The sequence below is a fragment of the Pinus tabuliformis genome, chromosome 2_2, assembly GCF_031772625.1.
Source record: "Pinus tabuliformis cultivar Carrire ecotype Pingquan chromosome 2_2, CPIR1, whole genome shotgun sequence".
Classification (NCBI taxonomy): domain Eukaryota; kingdom Viridiplantae; phylum Streptophyta; class Pinopsida; order Pinales; family Pinaceae; genus Pinus; species Pinus tabuliformis.
The window spans coordinates 1,049,670,054-1,049,696,975 of NC_142300.1; the positions used below are offsets into that span (position 1 = coordinate 1,049,670,054).

Below are 26,922 nucleotides of genomic sequence, written 5' to 3' on the forward strand. Positions count from 1 at the left end.
CAAAGAAATATAGAAATACTTTTGAAAATGTTCAATCATATTTTCAAAATTCATTTAACCAACATTGCAAATGTAGATTGATTAATTGTTAGGAAAACAAAAATGAAGATGAAATCCTCTTAGAAATCCTCTTAATAAACCATCTAGGAAAATGAAAAAATATTCATTTAAAATTTGACAATGGCTCATCGAACCATAGAGTAAGTATAAAAGATAAACCGTTTGAATTATGTGGAAATAATCCATTGACACACCATCAACACTCAAAATATGAAACCTAAAAAGTGATCCATGAAGTATTAGGGATCCTTGTGCTGAACTAGTTCAAGTGCTATGAATTTTACAATGAAGCATCAGTGCCTTTTAAAAAGTTCAAAATTCAAATGCAAATAAGGGTATTGGGAACACGTGAAATTGGATTGAAATAAACTTAAATATGAGCATTCAAATCTAAAAATAAGGCCAATACGTTATTGAGTGATGGGGCCAGCCCACGTGGTCCCACGCTTAACTTAACCTACGTGGATTCACACTAACTTTTGGTTGATTAATGGTTGATTGTAAATGATTTTTGCGGTGGTTGATTGACATTCAATGTCTGTGTACCCGGCTCGGTCCCTCTTTGTGACACCTGCCCTGTCTCGGGGTTGACAAACCCTAATCCCTTAACGCATGTTTATTCCGCCACTTCGCGCCTGTGTGGCCATTTTACACTTTGCTGTTGTTATTGGTCTCGGCTCCGCCTCTGGTTACTCCGCATGTGGATGAATCCTGTTGGATTCCTGCTGGTTTCTTATGGTGTAACAATGCTATTTCACTCCGTCAATTCGTTGCCGTGGCTATTGATGTATTTGCTTCAGGGTTTCTTGGTAAGTTATGGTTGTTCTCTGTGCATTCAACTGGTTCTTTCGACTGTGTGAGCGATTTTTGGTTCTGTGCTGGCTCAAGCTGTTTGTTATGGTCGTTTTGTTAACCTTGTGGTGAATGCTGGTGATGAATGGCTACGGTTTCTGCTCAGCTGTCGAATACTCTGTTGGAATGCTTCCCAACTCGGTTTCTCTCCGGCGCTCGGCTGTATAGAACAGGTAAGGACTTGTTTCGTGCTTTATGTCTTCTCCCACAGTTTATGCTGGAACTAACGTTCCACAGCTCCTTTGTTTTCAGAGTTAGTGCTTGTCTCTGTTGGCCTGGGTCTCGGCTCCCTCCAGGTAAGGCTTCTCTGTCACTCTTATGCACAGTTTTTATTGTTCACTTGTAGTTTTGTGGTAAAACCCTCTCGTACAGGGTTGTTTCCCGTCTTCAAAACCCTGACCCTTCGCTTTGTCTGGTGTTGGCAGGTGTGGCCGGTTCCTGTGGTTTCACAAGGGTTACAATCACGCCTTTCTTCGGGTAGCTCTGTCTCTACTTTACTTCCTCGAAATGGCTCTTGGTTACATTTACTTGTTTGCTGTTTGTTCACTATATCTTTGTCGCGTTTGTATGTATGTCGGGTTATCTCCAACCCGTGACCGTGGCTTGGGGTTTACTGTGAGCCCCTGTTGGCTCGGTTCATCGAACCCTCGTTGCACAGTTGGATAGATATTGTTTTATACAGGCATACAATGTAATAATTTTGTGGCATATGAACTCTATTTGTAAATGGTTTGGCTGCTTACCGGTTTTGACCGTAGTCTGTTTTCGTTCCACTGTGTTGGGTGCGCCTCTCGTCTGGTGCTCCCTCTTGTCTTAGCTAGTCAACGGACTCTTGGAATTGTAATAACTCTGTTGTTTTGACTCACCTGAAATGAATGGAAATTACAGTGGTATGCATATATATTGTATTACAGAGGACTTGAATCATATAGCTGTATATTTAATTTGTGCACAGTATTTTGATGAGGAAAAAAATATATTGCTCTTATTCACTTTTCATATTCTGCTGCTGAACTGAACCCCTGTGGGTTGTTTTGTTTTCCCTTTTGTACAATAGGTTCTGCAGTTAGATAACTGCTTGGTAGTTACTACAATACAGTTGCTTGCAGTTAACAGTAACCTACGTGACTTGACTGTTGGTTAGTTTATTTGTTTTCTCTGTTCCACAAGGGGTGACTGTTTACATAGATTATGGACACTTAACTAACTCCTAACAATTCTAATTTAGGACCTATTACTACAGTCCTTTAACAACTCTAGTTAAGACTTGTAACTACAATTAAAACAAAACAGAATAACTGGAAATTTAAGCTAATAGAACCAAGTGCTGTAGTTGACCTTGAGAGAACAAAATAAAATAAACAAAAAACATAAGCAAATTTGACAGACTTGCTGTCCAGTTGTCGAAATGTTCATCCTTCCCAATCTTCCTCAGAAACTTTCTCTGTCCCTTCTCGGTCTGCGCCCTGTCGACCAGATGCTCCTGCATCAGGCTGCCGGGGTAAAAGAGAGTTCTCATGGCTCCGTTCCATGAGTTCCTCCACCGAGTAGCCCGCCTTTCGAATCTGTATCTCGTCGAGCCAGGAGCTGTCCTCCATTGGACGGTCCTTCCACTTAACGAGATAACGCAGATACTCCTTTCTGCGTGTCTTCTTGGCCACCTGTGTGCTGATGATTCCTTCTATTTCATGGGTCTTGACCGACGGTAACTGTTTCTTCCAAAGACTGTCCTCGAACTGGGTGTCCCGTTGTGGCTGTACCATTCTTTCATTCTCTGCCTGGGCATGATATGGAAACAGGTCTGCCACGTTGAATATGGGTGATATACCTATATCAGGTGGCAGCTGTATTTCATACGCATTTGCTGAGAATTTGCGCAGAATTTTGCATGGGCCGATTTTTTTGAATTTCAGTTTGTTATACGTACCCTTAGGAAACCGTTCCCGGCGCAAATGTGCAAGGACTTCGTCCCCAATCTCAAAATTTACCTCTCGCCGCCTTGTGTCTGCATGTTGCTTATATTTCTGCGTGCTGTCCTGTAATCTTGACTTGACTTTTTCATGCAGCTCACTCATCGCTTCTGCAAAATCTTCTCCGTCTGCACTTCTCCTTTCTAGCTGTCCCAAATCTCGTAATTCATGTACTCCTCGCGGATGCATACCATACAAGATTTGAAATGGGCTAAGACCGGTGCTCCTATTAGGCGAATCGTTATAAGCGAATTCTGCCTGGGCAAGAGCTCGATCCCACAATCGCGAGTTTTCTCCCGTCAAGCTCCGTAACAAGTTGCCCAAACTCCTGTTCACCACCTCTGTCTGTCCGTCAGTCTGCGGATGATACGCAGAACTGAAATTTAATTGTGTGCCCAGCTTTTTCCACAGGGTGCGCCAAAAATGTCCTGTAAATTTCACATCCCTGTCTGAAACTATAGTTTTTGGTAAGCCATGTAATCGAACTACTTCCGTAAAGAAAAGATGTGCCACGTTTGTGGCGTCGCTTGTCTTCCAGCAAGGAATGAAATGAGCCATTTTTGAGAACCTATCCACCACCACCATCACTGAATCATACCCCCGCTGCGTTCTAGGCAATCCTAGGACAAAGTCAATGCTGACTGAATCCCATGGCCTGCTTGGAACAGGTAGGGGTGTGTATAGCCCCGTGTTCTGGCTGTGTCCTTTCGCCAGTTGGCAGATTTTACACCTGGTTACATACCTCTGTACATCCCGGCTCATCCTTGGCCAGTAATAAAAATGCCCGAGCTGCTCCAATGTCTTATCGATGCCAAAATGTCCCGCTAGTCCGCCACTGTGTTTCTCTCTCACCAGATTTTCCCTCATCGAACAATCTGGAACACATAGCTGTCCTCCTCGAAACAATAATCCTTCCTGTAAATTGAAATCTAGCCATGGGCTTGTATTCCTCAATACGGGATTCTGGCATGCTTCAAAAGCTTCTTTGAAATCTGCGTCCATCTGGTATAAGTCTTTCAAATACTCAAATCCCATCACCTGTATGCCACTTTCTTGTAAGAGCAGGGCTCTTCTGCTTAAAGCGTCCGCCACTTTGTTGGCTTGCCCACTTATGTGTTTCAACACAAAAGTGAAACTTTGCAGGTACTCCACCCACTTGGCATGTTTATGGTTCAGTTTGTGTTGCTGTGTTATATACTGCAATGCAGAATTATCAGAGAACAAAACGAACTCATTTCCCAGTAAGTAGTGCCTCCAATGCTTCAAGGCTTGAACCACTGCATAAAATTCTTTGTCATATGACGAGTATTTCTGCCGACTTTCATTTAGCTTCTCACTAAAGAACGCCACTGGTCTGTCCTCTTGACTGAGTACAGCGCCAATAGCTGTCCCGCTTGCATCACACCGGACTTGAAAAGGTTTGCTGAAATCGGGCAGTCTCAAGATTGGCCTTTCTGTTATTTTACGCTTCAGGAGTTGGAAGCTGTTTTCTGCCGCCTTAGTCCAGCAAAAAGGTTGGCTGGCCTTTTTGATGGTCTCTAGCATGGGCACGCAGATTTCACTAAAATTCCTGATGAACTTCCGATAAAAACTTGCTAAACCATGAAAACTACGTACCTCGAATAAACTCTTAGGTGACGGCCAACTCATGATTGCTTCAATCTTCTCCGGGTCCATCTTTAACTCATTCTCTGCCACTACAAATCCCAGATAAATCAACTCCTTCTGCAAGAAAGTGCATTTTTTTAAATTTATCAGCAGTTTATTCTGCTGCAGCTTCTCGAATACCCTTCGAATATGCTGAAGGTGTTCTCTTTTCGTCCTGCTAAAAATTAAAATGTCATCCAGATAGACTATCACGAACTTTCCAATAAACTCCTTTAACATCTCGTTCATTAATCTCATAAAAGTACTCGGAGCATTACTCAATCCAAATGGCATGACCAGCCATTCGTACAGTCCTTCGTTGGTCTTGAAGGCTGTCTTCCACTCATCTCCCTCTCTAATCCTGATCTGATGGTACCCACTTTTCAGATCTATCTTTGTAAAATATGCTGCCCCACTAAGACAGTCCATCATGTCATCCATTCTAGGCAAGGGAAACCTGTAACGAATGGTGATCTTGTTTATAGCCCGCGAATCTGTGCACATCCGCCACTCTCCACCTTTCTTGGGTGCAAGGACTGTAGGTACCGCACAGGGGCTTAAACTCTCTCTGATCAGTCCCTTATCTAACAATTCCTGCACTTGTTTGCGTACTTCCTCATTGTCCTTGGGACTCATTCTGTACGCTGCCTTGTTCGGTAAACTTGATCCTGGTATAAAATCAATATGGTGGCTGATGCTCCTCTTGGGAGGCAACTTATCAGGTAGTTCATCAGCCGCAATATCTTGAAATTCTTCTAACAGCTCTTGTACCTCTTTGGGCAATTCTGATTTCTCCAAGCTCAGTAATACTGGCTTCATCCTCCTCACCACTGCAAAATTAATCTCATTTTCTTCAATCTGCTTTATGAACTGTTTTCCTCCAAGTAATAGCGCCTTTGTTCCGCTTGATTCTGCTGAATCTTCCTCATTGATGGGTACAAGTGTGTGTTTGACCCCATCCTTCACAAACTTATAGCAATTAGTTTTCCCATCGTGTGTCACCTTCCTGTCATACTGCCATGGTCTTCCGAGCAGTATGTGGCACACGTCCATCGGCATAATATCGCAGACCACTGTATCGTGGTACTTGCCAATGCGAAACTCCACCTCGCATTGTTCATCAACCAACAGCTGGTGGCCTTTCTGCAGCCACGACACCTTGTAAGGTGTGGGGTACTTCAGCCGCTTCAACCCCAGTTTTTCCACCATCTCTGTGGCAACCAAGTTATCTGTACTCTCGCTGTCTATTATCACCTTACAGCACTTTCCATGCAATTTACAGACTGTCCGGAACAGTGCCTTCCGCTGTGTTGTTTCAGCCACTTCCTTGGTTGGCTTTAACAATACTTTGTTCAAAATCAAAGCTTCCCCTGTCTCCGCCATGTCTTCCACCTCCCGGGGTTGTGCTTCAGCTTCTTCAGTCTGTGCCATCAGCGTTCCCCTCTGACCGACCTGTTCAACTTCTGGACACTCAAAGGCTCTGTGCCCCATTTGTGGCACCTGTAGCACTAGACATTAGTCCCTCTTCCGCGGCCATTCCCTCGTCCTCTCTGGTATGAACGACCTCCTCTGGTGCTATCTCCTTTTTCTGCTGTCCCTGAAGTTTTTGAACTGCTGCCTTCTTCGCTGTTCGCAACACTCTTTCCTCTACCGTAGGATTGTCCCCGTCCTCTGCTATTTCCTCTCCCTCTTCTGCTGTTATGTTTTCTGTTAATCTTTTCCTCAGCCTTTACAGCACTCTGAAAGGCTTCTTCAATATTCTGGGGAGAAAGAATACTGATTTCATCTAATATTTCCATCCTCAATCCATTTACGTACCTTGCTGTCTTTTCTGGGTTATCATCAGTATAACCAGCACGTAAATTTACTCTGTAAAATTCTTCTGTGTACTCCCTAACTGTCATTCCTCTTTGCTTTAAACTCTGCACTCGCCGATATAATTCCACCTGGTAATCTTTTGGCAAAAATCTGCCTTTCAATTTCGCTATCATCCTGGACCATTGTCGTATCGGCGACTTGTTCATTCTCTTTCTGTCCGCTTGGACACTGTCCCACCATAGTAGCGCGTGTCCCTTCAGCTTAGTGGCAGCGAACTTAACCCTTTTATCCTCACTGACTTCTTCATTTTCAAAATATTTGTCAAGTTCGCTTATCCAGTCCAATAGGACTTCCGCGGACAGACTGCCATCATAATTTGAGATTTCTGTCTTTGGCTTGCTGCTGGCCAATAAAACCTGTCGCAGCAACCTCAATTCTGGAGCTTCCTCATCAGACCCTTCTGTAGCAGTCATCACTTCCTCTTCACTGGTATCTCCCAGTTCTGGGTCTCTTCGTCTACCCGCTTCTACTGCTTCCAAGCGAGCTGTAAGAACTCTAATTTGTTCCCTCAATCCTTCATCTGCTCCTCTACGTGCACCTCTTCCACGTCCTCGTCTTGGCACTTGCCCTTCTGCCATCTTCCTCTATATATATATATAAAAAAACTGCTCTGATACCAATTGATGGGGCCAGCCCACGTGGTCCCACGCTTAACTTAACCTACGTGGATTCACACTAACTTTTGGTTGATTAATGGTTGATTGTAAATGATTTTTGCGGTGGTTGATTGACATTCAATGTCTGTGTACCCATCTCGGTCCCTCTTTGTGACACCTGCCCTGTCTCGGGGTTGACAAACCCTAATCCCTTAACGCATGTTTATTCCACCACTTCGCGCCTGTGTGGCCATTTTACACTTTGCTGTTGTTATTGGTCTCGGCTCCGCCTCTGGTTACTCCGCCTGTGGATGAATCCTGTTGGATTCCTGCTGGTTTCTTATGGTGTAACAATGCTATTTCACTCCGTCAATTCGTTGCCGTGGCTATTGATGTATTTGCTTCAGGGTTTCTTGGTAAGTTATGGTTGTTCTCTGTGCATTCAACTGGTTCTTTCGACTGTGTGAGCGATTTTTGGTTCTGTGCTGGCTCAAGCTGTTTGTTATGGTCGTTTTGTTAACCTTGTGGTGAATGCTGGTGATGAATGGCTACGGTTTCTGCTCAGCTGTCGAATACTCTGTTGGAATGCTTCCCAACTTGGTTTCTCTCCGGCGCTTGGCTGTATAGAACAGGTAAGGACTTGTTTCGTGCTTTATGTCTTCTCCCACAGTTTATGCTGGAACTAACGTTCCGCAGCTCCTTTGTTTTCAGAGTTAGTGCTTGTCTCTGTTGGCCTGGGTCTCGGCTCCCTCCAGGTAAGGCTTCTCTGTCACTCTTATGCACAGTTTTTATTGTTCACTTGTAGTTTCGTGGTAAAACCCTCTCGTACAGGGTTGCTTCCCATCTTCAAAACCCTGACCCTTCGCTTTGTCTGGTGTTGGCAGGTGTGGCCGGTTCCCGTGGTTTCACAAGGGTTACAATCACGCCTTTCTTCGGGTAGCTCTGTCTCTGCTTTACTTCCTCGCAATGGCTCTTGGTTACATTTACTTGTTTGCTGTTTGTTCACTGTATCTTTGTCGCGTCTGTATGTATGTCGGGTTATCTCCAACCCGTGACCGTGGCTTGGGGTTTACTGTGAGCCCCTGTTGGCTCGGTTCATCGAACCCTCGTTGCACAGTTGGATATATATTGTTTTATACAGGCATACAATGTAATAATTGTGTGGCATATGAACTCTATTTGTAAATGGTTTGGCTGCTTACCGGTTTCGACCGTAGTCTGTTTTCGTTCCACTGTGTTGGGTGCGCCTCTCGTCTGGTGCTCCCTCTTGTCTTAGCTAGTCAACGGACTCTTGGAATTGTAATAACTCTGTTGTTTTGACTCACCTGAAATGAATGGAAATTACAGTGGTATGCATATATATTGTATTACAGAGGACTTGAATCATATAGCTGTATATTTAATTTGTGCACAGTATTTTGATGAGGAAAAAAATATATTGCTCTTATTCACTTTTCATATTCTGCTGCTGAACTGAACCCCTCTGGGTTGTTTTGTTTTCCCTTTTGTACAATAGGTTCTGCAATTAGATAACTGCTTGGTAGTTACTACAATACAGTTGCTTGCAGTTAACAGTAACCTACGTGACTTGATTGTTGGTTAGTTTATCTGTTTTCTCTGTTCCACAAGGGGTGACTGTTTACATAGATTATGGACACTTAACTAACTCCTAACAATTCTAATTTAGGACCTGTTACTACAGTCCTTTAACAACTCTAGTTAAGACCTGTAACTACAATTAAAACAGAACAGAATAACTGGAAATTTAAGCTAATAGAACCAAGTGCTGTAGTTGACCTTGAGAGAACAAAATAAAATAAACAAAAAACATAAGCAAATTTGACAGACTTGCTGTCGAGTTGTCGAAATGTTCATCCTTCCCAATCTTCCTCAGAAACTTTCTCTGTCCCTTCTCGGTCTGCGCCCTGTCGACCAAATGCTCCTGCATCATTGAGGAACTCCGAAAGATGCATTACGATAAAACACGTGGAATGATTTGATGAACATCATCATAGGGTTTTGAAAAATAAAATTAAAAGAGAGATTGATGGGTCACCTTGAAATGGGATTGAAACATGTAATAAGTCTAATGATTTAGTAAGAATTTTCTTCATTTGAAAATGGTAAACTCAAGCATTCTCAATTAATCATCTAGAACTTCAAAGAAAAATCAAAATAAGAAATTTCAAAAAAGAAATCAATGAAATATTAAGTTTCTTCTACAACCAATGTTTCAAAAGCTTAAAGGAAATCCTACTACTCCATCATCATGGGCGTTGCAAAGAAATTTCAAAAAAGAAATCAACGAAATATTAAGTTTCTTCTACAACCAATGTTTCAAAAGCTTACAGGAAATCCTACTACTCCATCACCATGGGTTTTGCAAAGATTATATTTAAATAGGTCCCAATAACACATCTACTCATTGCAACAAAGGTAACAAAATCCCCCATGGATAATGTGCAACAGCTCTTCAAATGAAATATATCCACTTAAATAACATTCTTGAAAAGAGCAATAGCCTAAGTTTCAATTTAAATAGTAAAAAAACATATGGCTGACTTTCAAAGGATCTCGCGAAAAAAAAGGGTCAAGCAAGTGATTACTACTATGTATGTAAACATTGAAGCACGTCAAGGTATATGCACAGTTATTCACCTAATCATCATCTCAATCAAATAGAGAATGAAAATAAAAAAGGGAAAAATGTATGCAATGAATTAGAAGGTGAATAACTTGCAAATTTAATAAAATAGGAGGTCTTTAAATATGAGAACAAAAGATATGTCAGGGTCACAATTAGTGGCCAAGAGATTTACATATGAGCATCAACATCTTTTACAAGTTTAGAGAATGATTGGATGATATGAGTAACATGGTGTCTATTGATGACCTTAGCCCCCTAGGAAAGAAAAACAAGTCAACATTTCTCATAAAAATTGTCTTTCGAAATTGCAACTAATATTAAAAGCCAACATAATGTTTAAAAATTTAATTGTTCAAATCAACAATCAGTAAGGAAGATGGACGGCATGCTAATGAACTAGTGGTAAATGCTAACATACCACTTAGTAATATTAGTAAAATAACCACACATATTTATGAAAATTATGTCATATTTATAAAATATGATAAATTAGTAATAAAATGTTGAAATCGAATATTTGAAAAAATTTACATAGAAAAAAAATAGAGGCAAATTTTTTTATGAATATATATGGGCAAGGCAATAATAACTTTTTATATTACAAATTTTTCAATAATAATTAAAACGTTTTATATTATGATTAAAATCATTAATATTTTCTAATTAAATTTATAATTGTGTGTGAATTTTTATAACAATGTTAGTGGGTATAAGATAATTGGATGTGTAGTATACACTATCATATCGAAAAATAAGCTACAAAAAAATTTAGATATTTGATTTTTTAATAATAATAATTGGTCTTCTTAAATAAAATTAAAAAGTTATACATAAAGAGTTTTCTTGTATAGAGTTCAATATTTATAAATTTTTATTGTACACGGTTCGATCTTTATAAAATTTTAAAAATTAAAATTAAAAACTTACACATAAAGAGTATAAATATATAGTGTTAGATATTTATAAAGTTTTTATGTATATCGTTGGATATTTATAAACTTTTCAAAATTGAAGTTATATAAGAAATTTTAATTTGTATATTTACAACTTATGTTGAATTTTTTTATATATTCTATAAAATATCAAAATACTATTAAGAAAACAATTTAAATATATAAATATTTTATTATGCCATAATATGAAGAAAAAAAATTGTTTATATAAAATTAACGTTTCATACACATTACAAGGAAGTTAAGGAATTTTGTGTAAATATTTTATTATTAAATGTAAATTTACAATATCTTATCAAGAAATATATTTTCTTAATGATTAAATCATTTACATTATACTTAAAATTGTTATAATTTTTAATCAAATTCAAATCATTTATATATATGTATGGGGTTTAGAAAAAAAATTGTAATATAAAATTTAAATCTTTTTAAATTAGATGTTTAATTTAATATAAATTAGATATAATTTGGGTAATTTGTAAAAGTTAATTTTTTTAAATATATTTTTTGCTATGTTTTTAAAATTTATTATTTAAAAATCTATAATTCTAAATATTTTTAAAAGAGAAAAAATATATTTATTTTTAATAAATATATTTAAAATTTTATAATATTTTTAAAAAAATTACTTATTATACAATATTTAAGATAAAAAAATCTGATATAACAAAAAAAATAAAAAAATAAAAATTCTTCGAACTTATAATTGATTTAAATTATAGTTAAAATTGTTATATTTTTTAATCAAATTCAAATCATTTATATATATGTACGGGGTTATGAAAAAAATTGTAATATAAAATTTAAATCTTATTAAATAAGATGTTTAATTTAATATAAATTAGATATAATTTGGGTAATTGAGAAAGGTTAATTTTTTTAATATATTTTTTTGTAATGTTTTTACAGTTTATTATTTAAAAATCTATAATTCTAAATATTTTTAAAAGAAAAAAATATATTTATTTTTAATAAATAAATTAAAATATCTTTAAAATTTTATAATATTTTAAAATAATTACTTATTATACAATATTTAAGATGAAAAAAAATTCTAATAAAAAATTAAAATTAAAATAAAAAATCTTCAAACTTATAATTTAATTAATATTATTATTTAACATACTATGAAACCATATCTAAAATAATAACATTTTGAAAAAACATATTTTTATTAATTAAAAATTAAATTCTACCGCTTTTAATGTAATTAATTTGACATACTATGAAAACATACCTTTCGAGGCACCGCAGTGTGAGACTTTGAGAGATGAACTCCGATACAATCCAAATATAAACCACTCCGACCATGAAAGCCCACTATTTTCCCATAGTTATTGGGGAATGAAAAGTAATTCCCTTTTTCTCTACCATAAGGTCCATATTTCTTCAAGTTGCTTGTAAAAGTCAATGACCTTAAATAAGTGTCGTAATGTCCACTTATTGAAGTGAGAATCTCTTTGGGATAATCCAATTCAATCTGTAAAAAATAAATTATAAATTAATCAATATATAAAAATTAAAACAATATCAATGCATATTATTTATAAAACATATTTATTATTATTCAGTCATCACCTTTCCAACATTTTTTCCACCGTTTCCATGCTCGGACCGAAAAGGACTTCCATCCTTATCATATTTAATTTTAATGGAATGTATGGCATCTCCATAACCTATGATTATTCTGTGAATGCCTGAATACACTCCATCATCCCACTTGTCCCCACCTTGGCCTCCCCATGGACCAACTGATATGGGCTTCAAACTCTACAATAAGAAGAAAATAAAGACCTTGAATTAATTAATTTTTCCATTTACCACAAAAAAAAATTGTACTTAATTAACTTTCACAAAGACTTCAAATTAGTTAATTTGTCCATTTACTATGAAAAAAATGTACTTAACTTTCACAAAGACCTCAATTTAATTTATTTTTCGATTTACTAGAAAAAATAATCTTACTCAACTTTCACAAAGACCTCAAATTAATTAATTTTTCAACTTAATAGAAAAAAAAATGTACTTAATTAACTTTTATTAAATGAATGAAATATAAAGGAAATTATATAGACACCAATTTTAATATTTTCAAATATTAGTGTATAAACCTAAGTTTTTATTTTGTTTTTAAATAAAAGATTGGTATTATCCTCTAACATCTTCAGGTTTGAATTTATTATAATTCTTTTTTTTGGTCGTAGAAAATTATAAAAATATCTTTTAAACGCATCACAAAAGCAATTTGACAAGTTAAATATTGATTAATCGATATTAAGGTTTTAAAGGATTAATGTAACTACTCTTCATTATTAGAAGAGGGACGTCTAAACCCGTGCAAAGAGCAAAATGGCACTATTATTTTGCCTTGACAAAGCTTCTATCTTTTACTAGATTGAGGTATAAAGTATAACGCTTAGGAAATCAGATTCCTAATTATCTAAGTAATAAATACTGGTTAATTCTCTTAATTGTGTGAAAGGAAGAACGCTTTAACTCTTGTATTTAACGTATTTTGGTAAAAATATAATTGATATATTTAAAAAAAAATAAAAAAATTATTTTTTTATGTTTTAAATTTATTAAATATTTAATAAAAAATGAAAAATGATTTTTTTATAATCTAACAAAAACTTCAGCTAAATCTCAGTGATTACAAGAAATAGGGATTGGGAGAAATTATACTAATCTATACGGATTATGGTGCATTAAAAATAGAGATTTAAGAGAGTTGACAATTCAATTTTGAGCTTTGTCATTATGAAAATATGAATGTCTAAGAGAGTTGACAATTCAATTTTGAAGTTTGTCATTATGAAAATATGAATTTAGACATTTGAATTTGAAATATGAAGGAAAATTAAGAATTTTAATTAGTCACTAGGAGAGTGTTCATTAAATTTATGAATAAGAATTTTAGTAATCGATGTAAGACAAAGAACTTATGAATCCATTAATGTGAAAAACCAATTGTCTTGATGAACACTTATTTTAATTTAATGTATCATCAATTAATTTTGAAGTCTTAAAAGATAGTGAAGAGCAATAAAGTCATCAAATCTTTCATGACTCCCAATGGCTACCAATGTCTTAGCTCAACATTACAATCATCGAACATCCATTGGAATACAATGTTTCAACCAATTAGAGATGTAATTTGAATAAAGTAATGAAGGTGTGAACTTATATGTGGATTATGAAGTTAGTTCCCATGTATGTTTATCCAAATAAAATATGAAATCACTCACTTGGGAAGCTTGTTGGATTCTCAAGCCAATGATTCACCACATGGAGGTAAAATTGGTAGGCATGAAGGTCATTAAGACTCTAGGGTGAGTAATTCATCCATAATTCTAAAGGTGGGTGAAGTTTTCCTTCTAGGATAGACAAAATGACAAAAATATTGTAATACCCCTAATTTGATTCCTAGACATTAATCTGTTAATGTCCACATTTTTTATAGGTTAGACAGCTGGTTTGTGACAGATTGCCCTTTGATTGTCACAACCTAACATTACAAATTATGATATAGCCAAAATACTTTAACACAATCTCTAACCATACAAATTCCTTACTTGCATCAGTGGTTTCCATGTATTTAACACAATCTCTATAACCATACAAATTCCTTACTTGCATGAGTGGTTTCCATGTATTTATATTTTGTAGTTATATTTCTTTCTCATCAAACTGATTTCTCTGCCAAATAGGTTAAAAATATAATCACTTGTATATCTTCTACAATATAGATCTCCTACCCGATATGTATTAACAAATCCATGTACATCTAATAATCTATCTACTTAGGTCTTCCTTGATAGAAAATTCCGTAATATATAGTGTCAATGCAAATATCTAAAAACCCTCTTTACAATTGTTCAAATCTTCTTTCCTATTTTTGATATATTCATGCTAAAAACTCCCATTGCATGTGCAATTTCTGACCTAGTACAAATAGTTTCTATTGGAGGGGCTAGTCAACTTAGTTGGGTAGCTCAGTCGAGTTGACATAATAAATACATATTGTAGAGTCGGTCGACTTGCTAGTCGAATTGACTGTTTGAGTTGGTTAAGGATATTTGATTCCAACAGCTGCACTGTCGTAACTGTCGACACATGATATTTATATATATGAATGTATGCACATCAATGGAATGGTTTGATTTTCTCATTAAGAGAATATAATAAAAAGTATTTCTTTGTTGGTTCTCTGCTACCTTGTCTCTTTTACATTACTTTTATTTCATGTGATTATGTGAGTTTTTGTTTTCCTTTCTATTTATAACTAACGTGCACTTTCTACTAGACTACAACATTCGCTTCGTTGTCGGTAGTATTGGACTTGTACTTGTAACATGCAAACGTAAATTTTAACTTTACAAGATATACCCCAATGGTGGAAGAAGAAGATTAATAATTATTTAAATAACTACGTGAGGAGAAATAAATTGTTAATTACAGAGGCTAGGGCACATTTTTTTACAAAAGCACATGAACTATTCATCGAAGCAACGCCAACCAAGATTAAGAAATTCCTTCATCAAACCACTAATGCGATGGAAAGAAGATGATGGAAATTGACATTAAAACTTACAAATGGGTCGAAAAGATATTGGACAAATTTTGTGAGGAGCAAGCAATACAAGAATGAACTTATATTGATCGAATTAAAACAAGGCTTTTCAATGATTTTTACAATAATTTTTTTGTACCATACCGACCTTATTACACATGTTTCTCCTAGACAAAGGAGACGGCCATATGGTAGAATTCCAACCACCTCTTCAATAACCACTAAACTACACCATACCGACCTTATTACACATGTTTCTCCTAGACAAAGGAGACGGCCATATGGTAGAATTCCAACCACCTCTTCAATAACCACTAAACTACGACCATCGTTAGAAGCAGATCAATTGGGAGAAATTTCTGGACGCTCATTGTAAAAGCACAAAAAAAGTGTGTGATTATTTCTTGAGCAAATAAAAAATGGATGTTGATTTTTTCCCTCGTCGACTGACAATAAGTTTTCTCAGCATGGGGGGTAATTATCTGTGAATAATAAATTAGAAAAAGCAAAAGAATGAAAAGGAGAAGTATTAATATATTAAAATGGGAGGAAAGTGGTCAGTTGCAAAGAAATGACAAGATGAAGATATGAAGATAGCATATGAAAGACTTTAGATGGATTTTGATTGTATAAACAGTTTACCAACATTAAAAAGCAGGACAAGAGGCAAAAGATACGAGAATAAATAAGAGAAGAATACCATAGAAAGAAAATTCAAACTCAGGAGCGTCAAACTGAAGATGCACAAGACTCCTCTCATGCTCAGCATCAATGAGTTGAGCGGTGTAGCACTTCCCGTTCCAAAAAATACTATTAATCTATAAGTAAGTCTTGGAAGGCAATTAGACAAGATGGAAATGAACAACTCTGGTCCAACATTACCATAATCACTAGTTGCATCAATACCAAGTCTCTGCGTTCAGGAATTCCTTCAACAATGACTGCATTTTAATTCAAAATCATCCACCATTGGGTATAGGAGTGACGAACAAGATAATTTAAGTGATTGACTAAAAATTGAAATTCTTGTTGTAAATCAAACATGTATTCATAATCCAGAAAATGAATACATACTTCTCCACATTAGAGATCTCGCGAACATACCCCACCCCATCGCAATTATTATCTGTCGAGGAATATGAAGATACAAACCCAGCCATTGAAGAGTCACGACTCGGGACAAGTCGGTAAGTTGGTTCATGGAATATATAGAAAAAGGTTTTCAAACCAACAAAATACTAATAAATGATGTCGAAGTCAAAGTAAAATAAAAATAAAGCATTCCCACACTAGCCAGAAGTTAAATTTGATAAGACCGACTAGTCAAATAGTCCGAAAGATATTAGGACCCCTAAAGGATGCACGAAGTATAGACACGCGAAAAATCCCTTAAATTTTCTCAACATACTGAAACAAATGATGTGGAGTAGTCACACACCTCGACGACTGACAATACACTAGAAGAAAAGATTGAAAAATTATAACGCTCTTTATTGGCATTATCCCTCCAAAAAAACAAAAGAAATCGTGCATTAACTGTAGAAGTGAAGCCTGGAATAACAAATATAATTGTAAATTTGTTGATTAAATTTGTTGATTATTTTGATCAATATGTTCAACGAGTTCAGTCATATACATATTGGGATATATGTTGAATTGCGTCAAACCACAGTACTAAAGAGTGTTAGTATAATTTACATAATACTAAGCCTAAATGGTGTTCCATATATGAGGATAATAGCCCCTCAATGCAAGAAGGTCATTCAAATGTGGAGAACAATCCCAAATATCATGTTGTTTACCATACTCAGGCTTCGAATCAATATAATGAGCCACCTATCCAAGGAGGAAGAGAAAACGAAAGAGGAGGATATGGTGGTTGAAGGGGAGGACACAATGGTCAAGGTCATGGTAGAGGTTGAGAGTGAGGAAGATTTATTATTTTAGATGCTACCAAGAGGGTCTCACGGCACCTAGATGCCCACTAAAAGACAAGACCAACTTATGTTCTTATAATATGTGTGGTTTAGGTGAGCACTCAGTGGAGGATTTCCCTAAAATTCTTCAAAATATATTAAATAAAAGGGTCGTCAATTTGTTAGTCCTTCTCAAAGAAAGATATTATAAATCCAAAAAACCTCCATGTCTTTACTAGGTCTAGCACGAGTCAAGAAAATACTTCTTGGAATCAATGAATCCTCTGGAACTATTAAAGGAAGAATAATCATTTGGTCGCCTTGTTGAACTTGTAAATATATTAAAAGATTGCAATGAAGGAAGAAATCAACGCAAAAACGTGTGCCATCTTCATAAAGTGGATTTTCAGACGATGACAACCCTCGGGTAAATCTGCAAGTAAATGGATATATGATGAAACAAGTCATGGTCAAATTTGGATCTCAAGTAAATATACTTTCAAGAGAAACATGGATTAATTTTGGGAAACCATCACTTCAGAAGACTAATAACTATCTTCAACTAGTTTACCAAAGGTTCAATGAGCCAATTGGAACACTATGACAACTTAAGCCATCAATTATGGGAATTTCGACCTTTGTTGACTTCGAATCCATGGACTTAGTCGATGGAATTCCGGCTTATCCAAATTTAGTCAGGAGACCATGGGGTCGAAGGGTGAATGCCACCATATCTTTAGAAAAAGACATAATTAAACTAGAAGGTAATAATAATAAGATAATTATTTGCCTAAACCCTCGTGAAGGAAATCCTTTGGTTGAACCATGGGAAAAAAAATCAGAGACAAGAAGGCTATATCAAGTCCTGCAAGAAGATAAAGGAAATTTGGAGCCTAATGTATTCAGAGAGATATTAATTGGCTCCCCACTTTCTATTGGACAAAATTCTGACACCAAGATCTATGAATGTAAAATCGACAATTATGAATCTAAAGTGAAAGAACGTTAGACAATTGAAGAAATACCAATGAAGAATGTTTGGTCATGTTTCACCATAAAATCTATGCCCATAATCTAAGAAAGGAAAAGCAAAGGAGTGTCATCATTGTTACAGTTTGATTTAAATGAAGACTCCAGTAATATACTTAGATTCAAGGAATGGGCTTCTCCTATGAATCACGTTGAGCAAGTGACCAAATATATTGGAGATCAAGGGAGAATGCAGAGCTTGGTTCATACTTTCATTGGTCAAGCAGCTCCTTGGTGGGATACTCATTCGACCCAAATCCAAACGTGGACAATAACAACAACATATTTTATTGAAAGTTTTGGAGGGCATAAGTTATCAATACAAGAAAATATCCCAATATTCAAGCCCGTACAAGATCTCGTTCTTCATATACAAAATTGTGAGTCATAATGGTGAAGAATTAGATATAGGGATGAAAGGGTATTGCCTCGTATGTTTCCTAACACTTTGGATAATTTTCCTAATAAATGGTACAAACTGGAGGAAGCTCGTGATCAGTCATTACAAGGGAAAGAACTAAAGATAATTTTATTAAGGACTTTGAATTCTAGCCAAAAGAGTAGGAATTGGTCAAGGAAACTCAGTATATTAAATAAATTTTGAAAGAAAAATCTTTCAATAAGTGGAAATAAGAAGTAGAAATTGACATCTCATCAAATCCTATATGCAATCATATGTCATGCTTATCAAATGATAAAATTTCTAGTCATTTGTAGATGGAAGATACTCATACTACTGGTCAAGTTTTTTGTTGGAAGAAGGAACATTCCGAAAATCTCAGAAAAATTAAATCAACGTTTAAAGCGGAAAAGAAAGAAAATGAAAAAGCTTGATCAATTATACTACATTCCGAAAATCTCAGAAAAAATAAATCAATGTTTAAAGTGGAAAAGAAAGAAAATGAAAAGCTTGATCAATTAGACTTTCCACCCACATATCAACAGGTAAAAGTCAGATGTCAGAGACTCGACAAGTCAACGGCCCCTGAATAGATGGATGTAGAGATTAAAACAAAGGAAGTTGATATATCAAATGACAACCAACCTAAGCTAGCCCAAATAGGTGACTACTAGTCAGACAAACAAACAACAAAATTTATCAACTTACTAAAAGAGTACCAAGAATTGTTTTCCCATAAGGAAATGGGGGAAACGAAAATTGACCTCATTTCAGGAGCAAAACCTATAAATAAAATACCATACAAACTTGCACATAAATATAAACCCATTGTAAAAAAAGAGATAGAAGGGATGCTAGTTGTTGGCATCATCTACCCTATCAATAAGTCAGAATAGGAAATTCCCATGGTTGTGCAACAAAAAGAGCACGCCCCTACAAGATTGGGAATGTGTGTCGATTTTCGTGGACTAAACAAGCTCACAATAACCAATCCATTCCCTACTCCATTCACATATGAAATAATAAATGAAGTAGTGAGCCATGAGTGTTATTCTTTTACAGATGGATTCTCAAGGTACAATCAAGTGCCTATTGTGGAGGAATACTAGGAGAAAACCACATTTGTTACTAAATTTGGGCCTTTTGCATTCACAGTAATTCCCTTTGGTTTAAGGGATGCATCTGCAGTGTTTTCAAGGATTGTATTCAAATCCTTTCAAGGATACATCTATAATACAATGGAATTATACTTTGATGATTAGACAATCTATTCATTATTAAAATATCATATTCAATGGCTATGTTTAAAGCTCGAAAGATGCAAACATATTTAGTTATCTTTAAACATCAAAAATGTATTTTTTCTACACCAATTGGAATACTGCTATGTTATGTAGCATCCAAACTGATGGAATAAAGGTAGACATGGCAAAGATCAAAATAATTTTCGATTTAAAGCCCCCGATTAATAAAAAAGCAGATCAAAATATTTTTTGGGCACACACGATACTACAAGATTTTGATAAGGCATTATTACTTTTCCAATGGAAGAATTACTGAAAAAAGAATGTTCCATATGTATGGACGACATAATGCAAAGAATCGTTCCAACTATTAAAGAAGAAGTTGGTTGAGGCACCTATCTTAAAATTCCCCGACTATCATAAAAAAATTCATGCTCATGTTGATGCTTCTAATATGGTAGTCGAGGTCATTTTAGCACAACCATACAATGAGTCTATACATTATCCCAATGCTTATTCTAGCCAGAAGATAAATAAAGCTGAAAAAATTACTCGAAAACTAAAAGAGAATCACTCTCCATTATCCTTGCAAATCTACACATTTAGCTCAATTATTTACCTTCAGCTCAGTTTTGTACCTTCGCTAGAACTTCAAATGTGATGATCGGATTTTTCTTGGTTGAATACTCAAATAGGTCAAATGCACTGCTTATAAATAGTATTTTTGTGTGGTTGAATTCCCTTTATGAGGCCAACTTGGTGGAGGAGTAATACATGACCAATTTACATAAAATAAATTTTCTTTCTTTGACATAACAAGCCCAAGAAGGGTCTAGTACATAATGACAAGGACAATGACTTATGACACAAATCCTAGAAGCACTCAATGGGTGCTTTGACCTAGAAACAAAATAAAATGAGCATGAAACCCATGCTTATAAAAATAATTTTCCTTTTGATTTTTACAATAATTTTATTTTAACAAATACATATGAATTACATTATGTCATGAGCTAGACAACAATCATGAAGACCGATACTAGCTACATTTTCAACATAAAGTACTTGCCAAGTGATGACCCACCTTCCTTCAAGAGGAATGTTAAATGGTGAGAGGTGTTTCTCTGTTGCAAATGGCAGAGGAATGTGGTATATCATTGTATAGGGAGTAAATGTAGGGTTGTTGGCTGGCTAGTTGTCCAAAGTAGGAGACAAAATTTCTCCTATAGGATTACCCACTTTTGGTGGGTAACAGGTCTTGTAATTAACAATGTAGGAGGATATAATGCTAAGAGATTTGTCCCAAAGGTGAAGCATCTCATAAAGGAGTAAGAGGATAGATCTCTAGTCTTTGCACTATGTGAAAATCCTCAAGGAACCATGAGAGTCTTTGAACAAGCAATTATAACGACCATAAATTTCATAATGATAGGGGACTTCAAGAATCCACTACTCTGATGCTCCCTTTGAGAAGTTGGCATACGTAACTCATGGGAACATGCCATACACTAGGCTAGAGGGACCCTTAGGCTATATGGTACCTATAATCTGGTATAACCAAGAGTATAGATGACATTGTCTTTGAAGTGCACATACATGTCAAAGTAGTGACAAAGTTTTGGAGTTTACAGGCCTGTTGACCACACTTTGTCAACAGCCCAAGAAGCAAAGTACAAAGCAACAAATCATTTTTTGTCAAATCAATGTAATCATTTAGTTTCCATTTATATCATTGTAAACTCAATTTCTGCGAAGTTTATTGTAAATTATGCTAGTATGACCATCGAGTCATGTAATTGCACCTAGGTAAGCCTATGATTTTTCTCAAAGGATTTCATCCTAGGAAGTTTTTTAATCTCCCCAAATTATGTGTGCTTGTAAACACGGATAATCAACAAAGCTTTTCTTCTAGCTATAACCCCAAAGCTAGGGTGGAATTCTTTGGAAATGTCTTAGGTGAGTCCTCGTGTTTATCGAGTCTATTTTAAAAGTGTGTTTAGAAATAATTTTAATGAATAGCCCTCATAATTAGACACCAATACCATGGTAACCTCACCGGCCTGCTAAGCACGCGCTCGAAGAGGAGACATCTGACTTACAAAAAAAAATTAGAACCATGGCTAAATTATTTAATTATAATCACACTTGGTTTCATACTAGATCATATTGTGTCACAGAATTGGGTAATGTCTTGAGGGTCTATGTCTAAATGTGTTTTCCCCTTCTAAGGATTGATATTGTAATAATTTGATGTAAAAAAATATTTTAGTGCATGGTTACTCATAATTAGACACCATGGCTTAAATATTTGAGGGTGGAAAAATAATTAATCCCCTCTAGAACCAATTAATTAATTTTTCTAGCAAAATTAAAATAAAAATTCTTAGCCAAAAAATTAATTAACTTTGAGTCAAAAATAATTTGAGAAGAATTAAATACTCTACAAGTAAAAAATAATCAAAAACTCGTGGGTCAAAAAGAAATTAATTTTTGGAGGTCTTCCACCAAGGGAAAATGGATATTTAAAAAAAAAATTTGACCCCTTGGACCTCGGTGGTTAAGCAAAGTCAAATTTTTTAGGAAATTAATCCAAAATATTAATTTTTGGACTAATAAAAAATGGTTTTTAAGAGAAATTCGAATTTTTCCTCAAAAGTAAAAAAATCAATGGTGGAGATCAGAAGAAGATCATATATTTTCGACGGATGAGATTATTTTGACAAGGATCAAGCCAACTAGTTGTTATTTCCACTTGGAGTGGTTTATTTCTCTCTCATTCTCTATAAGGAAACTATCAAGCTCCGATTTCTCATTTGATGATGGTCTTTGGATGATATAATTTTGTAATGCATGTGCTAAGCCTTGCTCTGTTGGAATTATTTTTCGCATAATAAAAAGACTTTGGGGTTTCAGTTCACGGTGTTCTTCTATTTGCTAATCTGTGGTATGTGTCAATATTTTATTCTTTTATGCTCTATATTTTGCTAAAATTCATAATTGTTATTTCAATTGTCAGTGATAAGAACATTCTATTGGTACAGTTATCTTTACCTTAGGTGATCTGATTCACCCCATGATCTAACAGTGATTTTTAAGATTAAATAGAGATCTACAAATACACTAGCCCTTGGACTCCAAGTTCACAGATTGTGGAGAAGGATCAACCTTGTTTTAGCTATGGACTTTCATTTTGACGAATTGTTTCGCAGGAGGGTTTTCGCCAGTAATTTTTCAAAATTATTCATCCATATTATCTACTCTAAAATCTCAAAATTTTATTTATTTTGTGTTATAAAGATTTAATCGGCTAAGGAGAGAAAATATTTAAATTTTGTAAATATTGTGAATATTTCTAAAATAATTTGAAATCTGACCCTTCTTTTATTTTTGTAGCACTTGGGGTTTTGGGATTTTTGTCTTTTTGTCTTTTTTGTATATAATGGGGTTTTGAGAATTTTTCTTCATTTGTACAGGTGATTTTCTCAAGCCATCACAGGATATCGAATTCTTTTGTGAAGAAGCTAGCCCTATGGTTACGGTTTTAAGGGTTTCTCAACCCAAGAGAAGTCATGCAACCTTTTTGTCCAATTCGTTCAAGTAAGGAAGGTTGAATCAAGCCCTAGAGGCCTAGATCTAGCCTCCTAAGGCCCTAGAACCTCAATGCTCAGCCATGGAAAGACGACTGCAGGCCCTACAAGGTAAGTTTGGTGGTTTTCATGGTAAATTTTTTGAGTTTTTGTAGCATTCTTGTGTTTTTGCAAGGGTCTAAATTTTTTGAGGCCTCTAAGGCTTAGCTGAGGGATATTCTACCCTTGCCACAACCCTATTCTCCTCATATGGTGAAGTTGCAGCCATGTTTCCCATTCTTCCTTGGTATCGCAGGCCCATAGACCCCTCTCCTTCCTCTTTTCAGTGTGTCGCAGGCCTTTTGGCCCCTGAAACCTTGAGTCGAACCCTCTTTTCCCCTACTGTGACCCCTTTTCAGGCTTATCTCCTTTTCAGCAACCTCTAGGAGGCTTCTCTTTGAGTGTCGTAGGCCAATAGGCCTTTCCTTCCTTGACTACAGGCCTCTCCCCTTGCCTTCACAGACCCTTCCAAGCCTTGTTTCCTTGAGTCGTGGCATTTTTCCTATCACCGCTGCCCCTCTTCCAGCCCTAATCTATCACTCCTTGCCTCATCTTAATCATAAGCATTGGTATTTTGGGACTGACATTTTGTTTTGCAATGATTTTGAGCTAACATTGGTGGTTGCAAGTAGACATATTCATTGGAGGATTCCTACAAGCCTAACCAGTCACCAACAAGGCCACTAGGCCTAGTGGTTTGCCTCCTTAACCCTCTAATTCTCATCACTATTTCATTACAGCCTTAAGATATAACATAATAGTGGCATAAAAAGTAATTAATAGTCATATCATCTCATTAGAAAACCATTTGCATTATTGGGCATTCATTTTTAGCATCCCTTGCATTTTTTGGTAATAATCTTGTTTTTGGCAAAGTGATTTGATTTACTGTTGTGATCATTGGTCTCTTGCAGCCATCTATTGCATTCTTGCATTCATACATAGTTCACTGTTAGCAATCTCATCTAATTGACAAGAGATATGTGCACTCATTTATCCTCTAAAAGATAATTGGTATCCTTAGACTATTTTGGCATTTTTTACATAAGATAAGCTTGCTACTCTCAAGTTTGCTCTTGCTCTCTTAATGACATAAGCATCAATTAAAGAATAGCACCATTGAGCGTTTCTAATTGCAAGTATTCATACATGTCATTGGTTATCAAATTAATGAATGTTATGCTCTCCTCCTTTTCATTGACATTGAAAAGCATTAGTACATTGTGTTGAGGATTGCTAGCATTTCTTGTGACACTGGTTTTAAAAGGAATACTAATACTTGTGGTTGTCATTGTTATCATTTCCTAAAGAAATTGGCTATTGGATAAGTGGTTACATTGCTATTGTCATAATTAGCATTTCTTGTGAGTTTACCTTTTTTTGTAACAAGTGCACTAACACATTTTTTGCAAGTGAGCTTCACATCTAAGAATCATAATTGAAGTCAACTCACTCTAAAGCACTTGATTGATCACCATATTTATATTGTGATAAGAGTAATCTTGAATTCATATAAGTAATCTCAAGAATTGCTAATTGTGTTAATATCTTGTTGAAGGATTGACATTGTCTAATTGGCACATTAATATTGTTAAGAGGAAAATTGGACTTGTGCATTTTACATTTATTGTTATTTGATCAAGTAATTGTGCATTGTGAGATTTCTAATCTCGAATTGCTTTGCACTCTCCACTTTTCATTGAATAATATTTTCAAAGAGTTCACTAAGCATTGCTTTTGGTGAAGATTGTCTTTGCAATTAAGTACTTTACTTGATTGCTATAACTCAAATATTATTTGGATAATTTGTCTCGAAGTACTTGAGACATTTAACAATCTCACCTAAAGCTAATCACTCATTTTGCGCTTACATTTTAGGAATAGTAGTGCATTAATTAATATACCTCCAGCCATAAGCTTGGTTGAAAGACGATAGGACCACCTTTCTCACCCATCTTGCGAAGTTTAGACCCCCACTTCTGGTTAATATGATGACCTTGCAGTCGTCAAAGCCATAGTCTTTGTGACACCGGAAGCATTCGAGTGGTTAGAAACTTAGAACTCTAGAGGAGGTATCGTTAATATAGCCATTGCTATCTTCCCCTAGGTTTCTCTCCACAACTGACACTTGAGACTAGCTTCAAAAAAGTTGAAAGAAAAGACCCACTTAGATAGGCATCTAATCTAAAATTAACCAAGAGTTTGTATTTCACTTAGTTCTAGGTGTCTAATCTACAATTAACCAAGAGTTTGTATTTCACTTAGTTCTAGGTGTCGCATCTCATATAGGATAGTGTGCATTCTAAGTAGCAATTGTTCATCTAGTAACTTGATAACTAATTTATATTGTGCAAGTGATTTGACTCCATAAGGAACTGGTCTCTCAAATAATCCAATTAATCGTGCTAATATTTGAACTTGTTATTCATCATTAACCAAGTTGCAAGGCCATTCAGTTTTGTCTCTCGAATTTGTTGGTTCCCAACAAGTCTTTCATCCGCATATTTCATACGGACTACCCCCGTAGCCTACTATATGGAGATAGCTAGAAAGGAGAGGGCGGGGATCAGAGTGACAACCCCTGTCCTGAGTCATTGTCACATCTACCTGTACAATTTGGGTGACAACAGGGCCCTTCTAGTTCAATCCATGTGGCTTCCAAGCAAGCCTTAATGATCTTTGATATAGTACCTTTATTAATATCCATCTTAGCATCTTGGCAAGCTAGGGAGCATTGATGGAGACATGTTGACCCAAATATTGGTTTAGTACACTTGCATTCATCAACAAAGTTAAAGTTTCCTACAATCACAAAAAAATTACTTGAACAACGAATGAAATAATATGTTTACAAATGGGGCATGAATTGTCTATGCATACACAATTCATAAGGTGAAGTGCCTTCCCCCATGAGGGGGTTATTGCACCACATTTATAAATGTCAGCCTTAGCATCCCAGAAAGATATAAAATAGAGTTGACCAGTGTTAAAATTGGCAACTAGGGCCAAATTCCATGTGGGTCATCTTATGGCAACTGATATTTTTGTTGGATCCCTCTCATCGAGAGTTGTAGGATTGATCTAAAGATCATCTGATTCCGATAAGCATTCATGGAGTTGTGAATTTATTTGTGTTATAAGACAATTTGTCAAGGTCGGCCTGCAACCAAATAAACCCCACATGTGCTCAACATTTTAGTATAAAAAGAGATGACTTGAGAGTCATTCCACACACACTTCTATCTTGATTTCCCTCCACTTGTCTTGGGTTTTAGTGGAAGAGAAATCTAGGTGTGGAAGCCCTAGAAACTGGAATAAAAGAGGCCGCCCTAGCCGCAGTCAAGAAGAAGGAATACACTGCCCTAATCTAGAGGACGCAGTGATGAAAGAGAAGCGCTAATGCTATCTAGAAGGAAGCCTGCAACCCTATATGTTGGTCCCTAGCAAAACGCAAGTGAAGGAGGACATTACCATGCCCTAGCCGCAGCATTAGGAGGCTGCCCTAGACAGTGTGGAAGGGCTGTGTGG

General features: G+C 35.8%; 1 protein-coding gene across 4 annotated transcripts in view; it reads right to left on the bottom strand.

Moving 5' to 3' along the window:
• The window catches only part of LOC149196976 (jacalin-related lectin 3-like), a 140,507-nt gene that overhangs the window by 69,381 nt on the left and 44,204 nt on the right, over nucleotides 1–26,922 (bottom strand). For all 4 annotated transcript variants that reach the window (XM_089405697.1, XM_089405699.1, XM_089405700.1 and 1 more), the window contains 2 exons: nucleotides 12,185–12,376; nucleotides 11,844–12,086 (listed from right to left, as the gene is read on the bottom strand). In XM_089405697.1, the coding sequence (XP_089261823.1) occupies nucleotides 11,844–12,086; nucleotides 12,185–12,376 (435 nt within the window). The remainder of the gene's footprint in view (nucleotides 1–11,843; nucleotides 12,087–12,184; nucleotides 12,377–26,922) is intronic.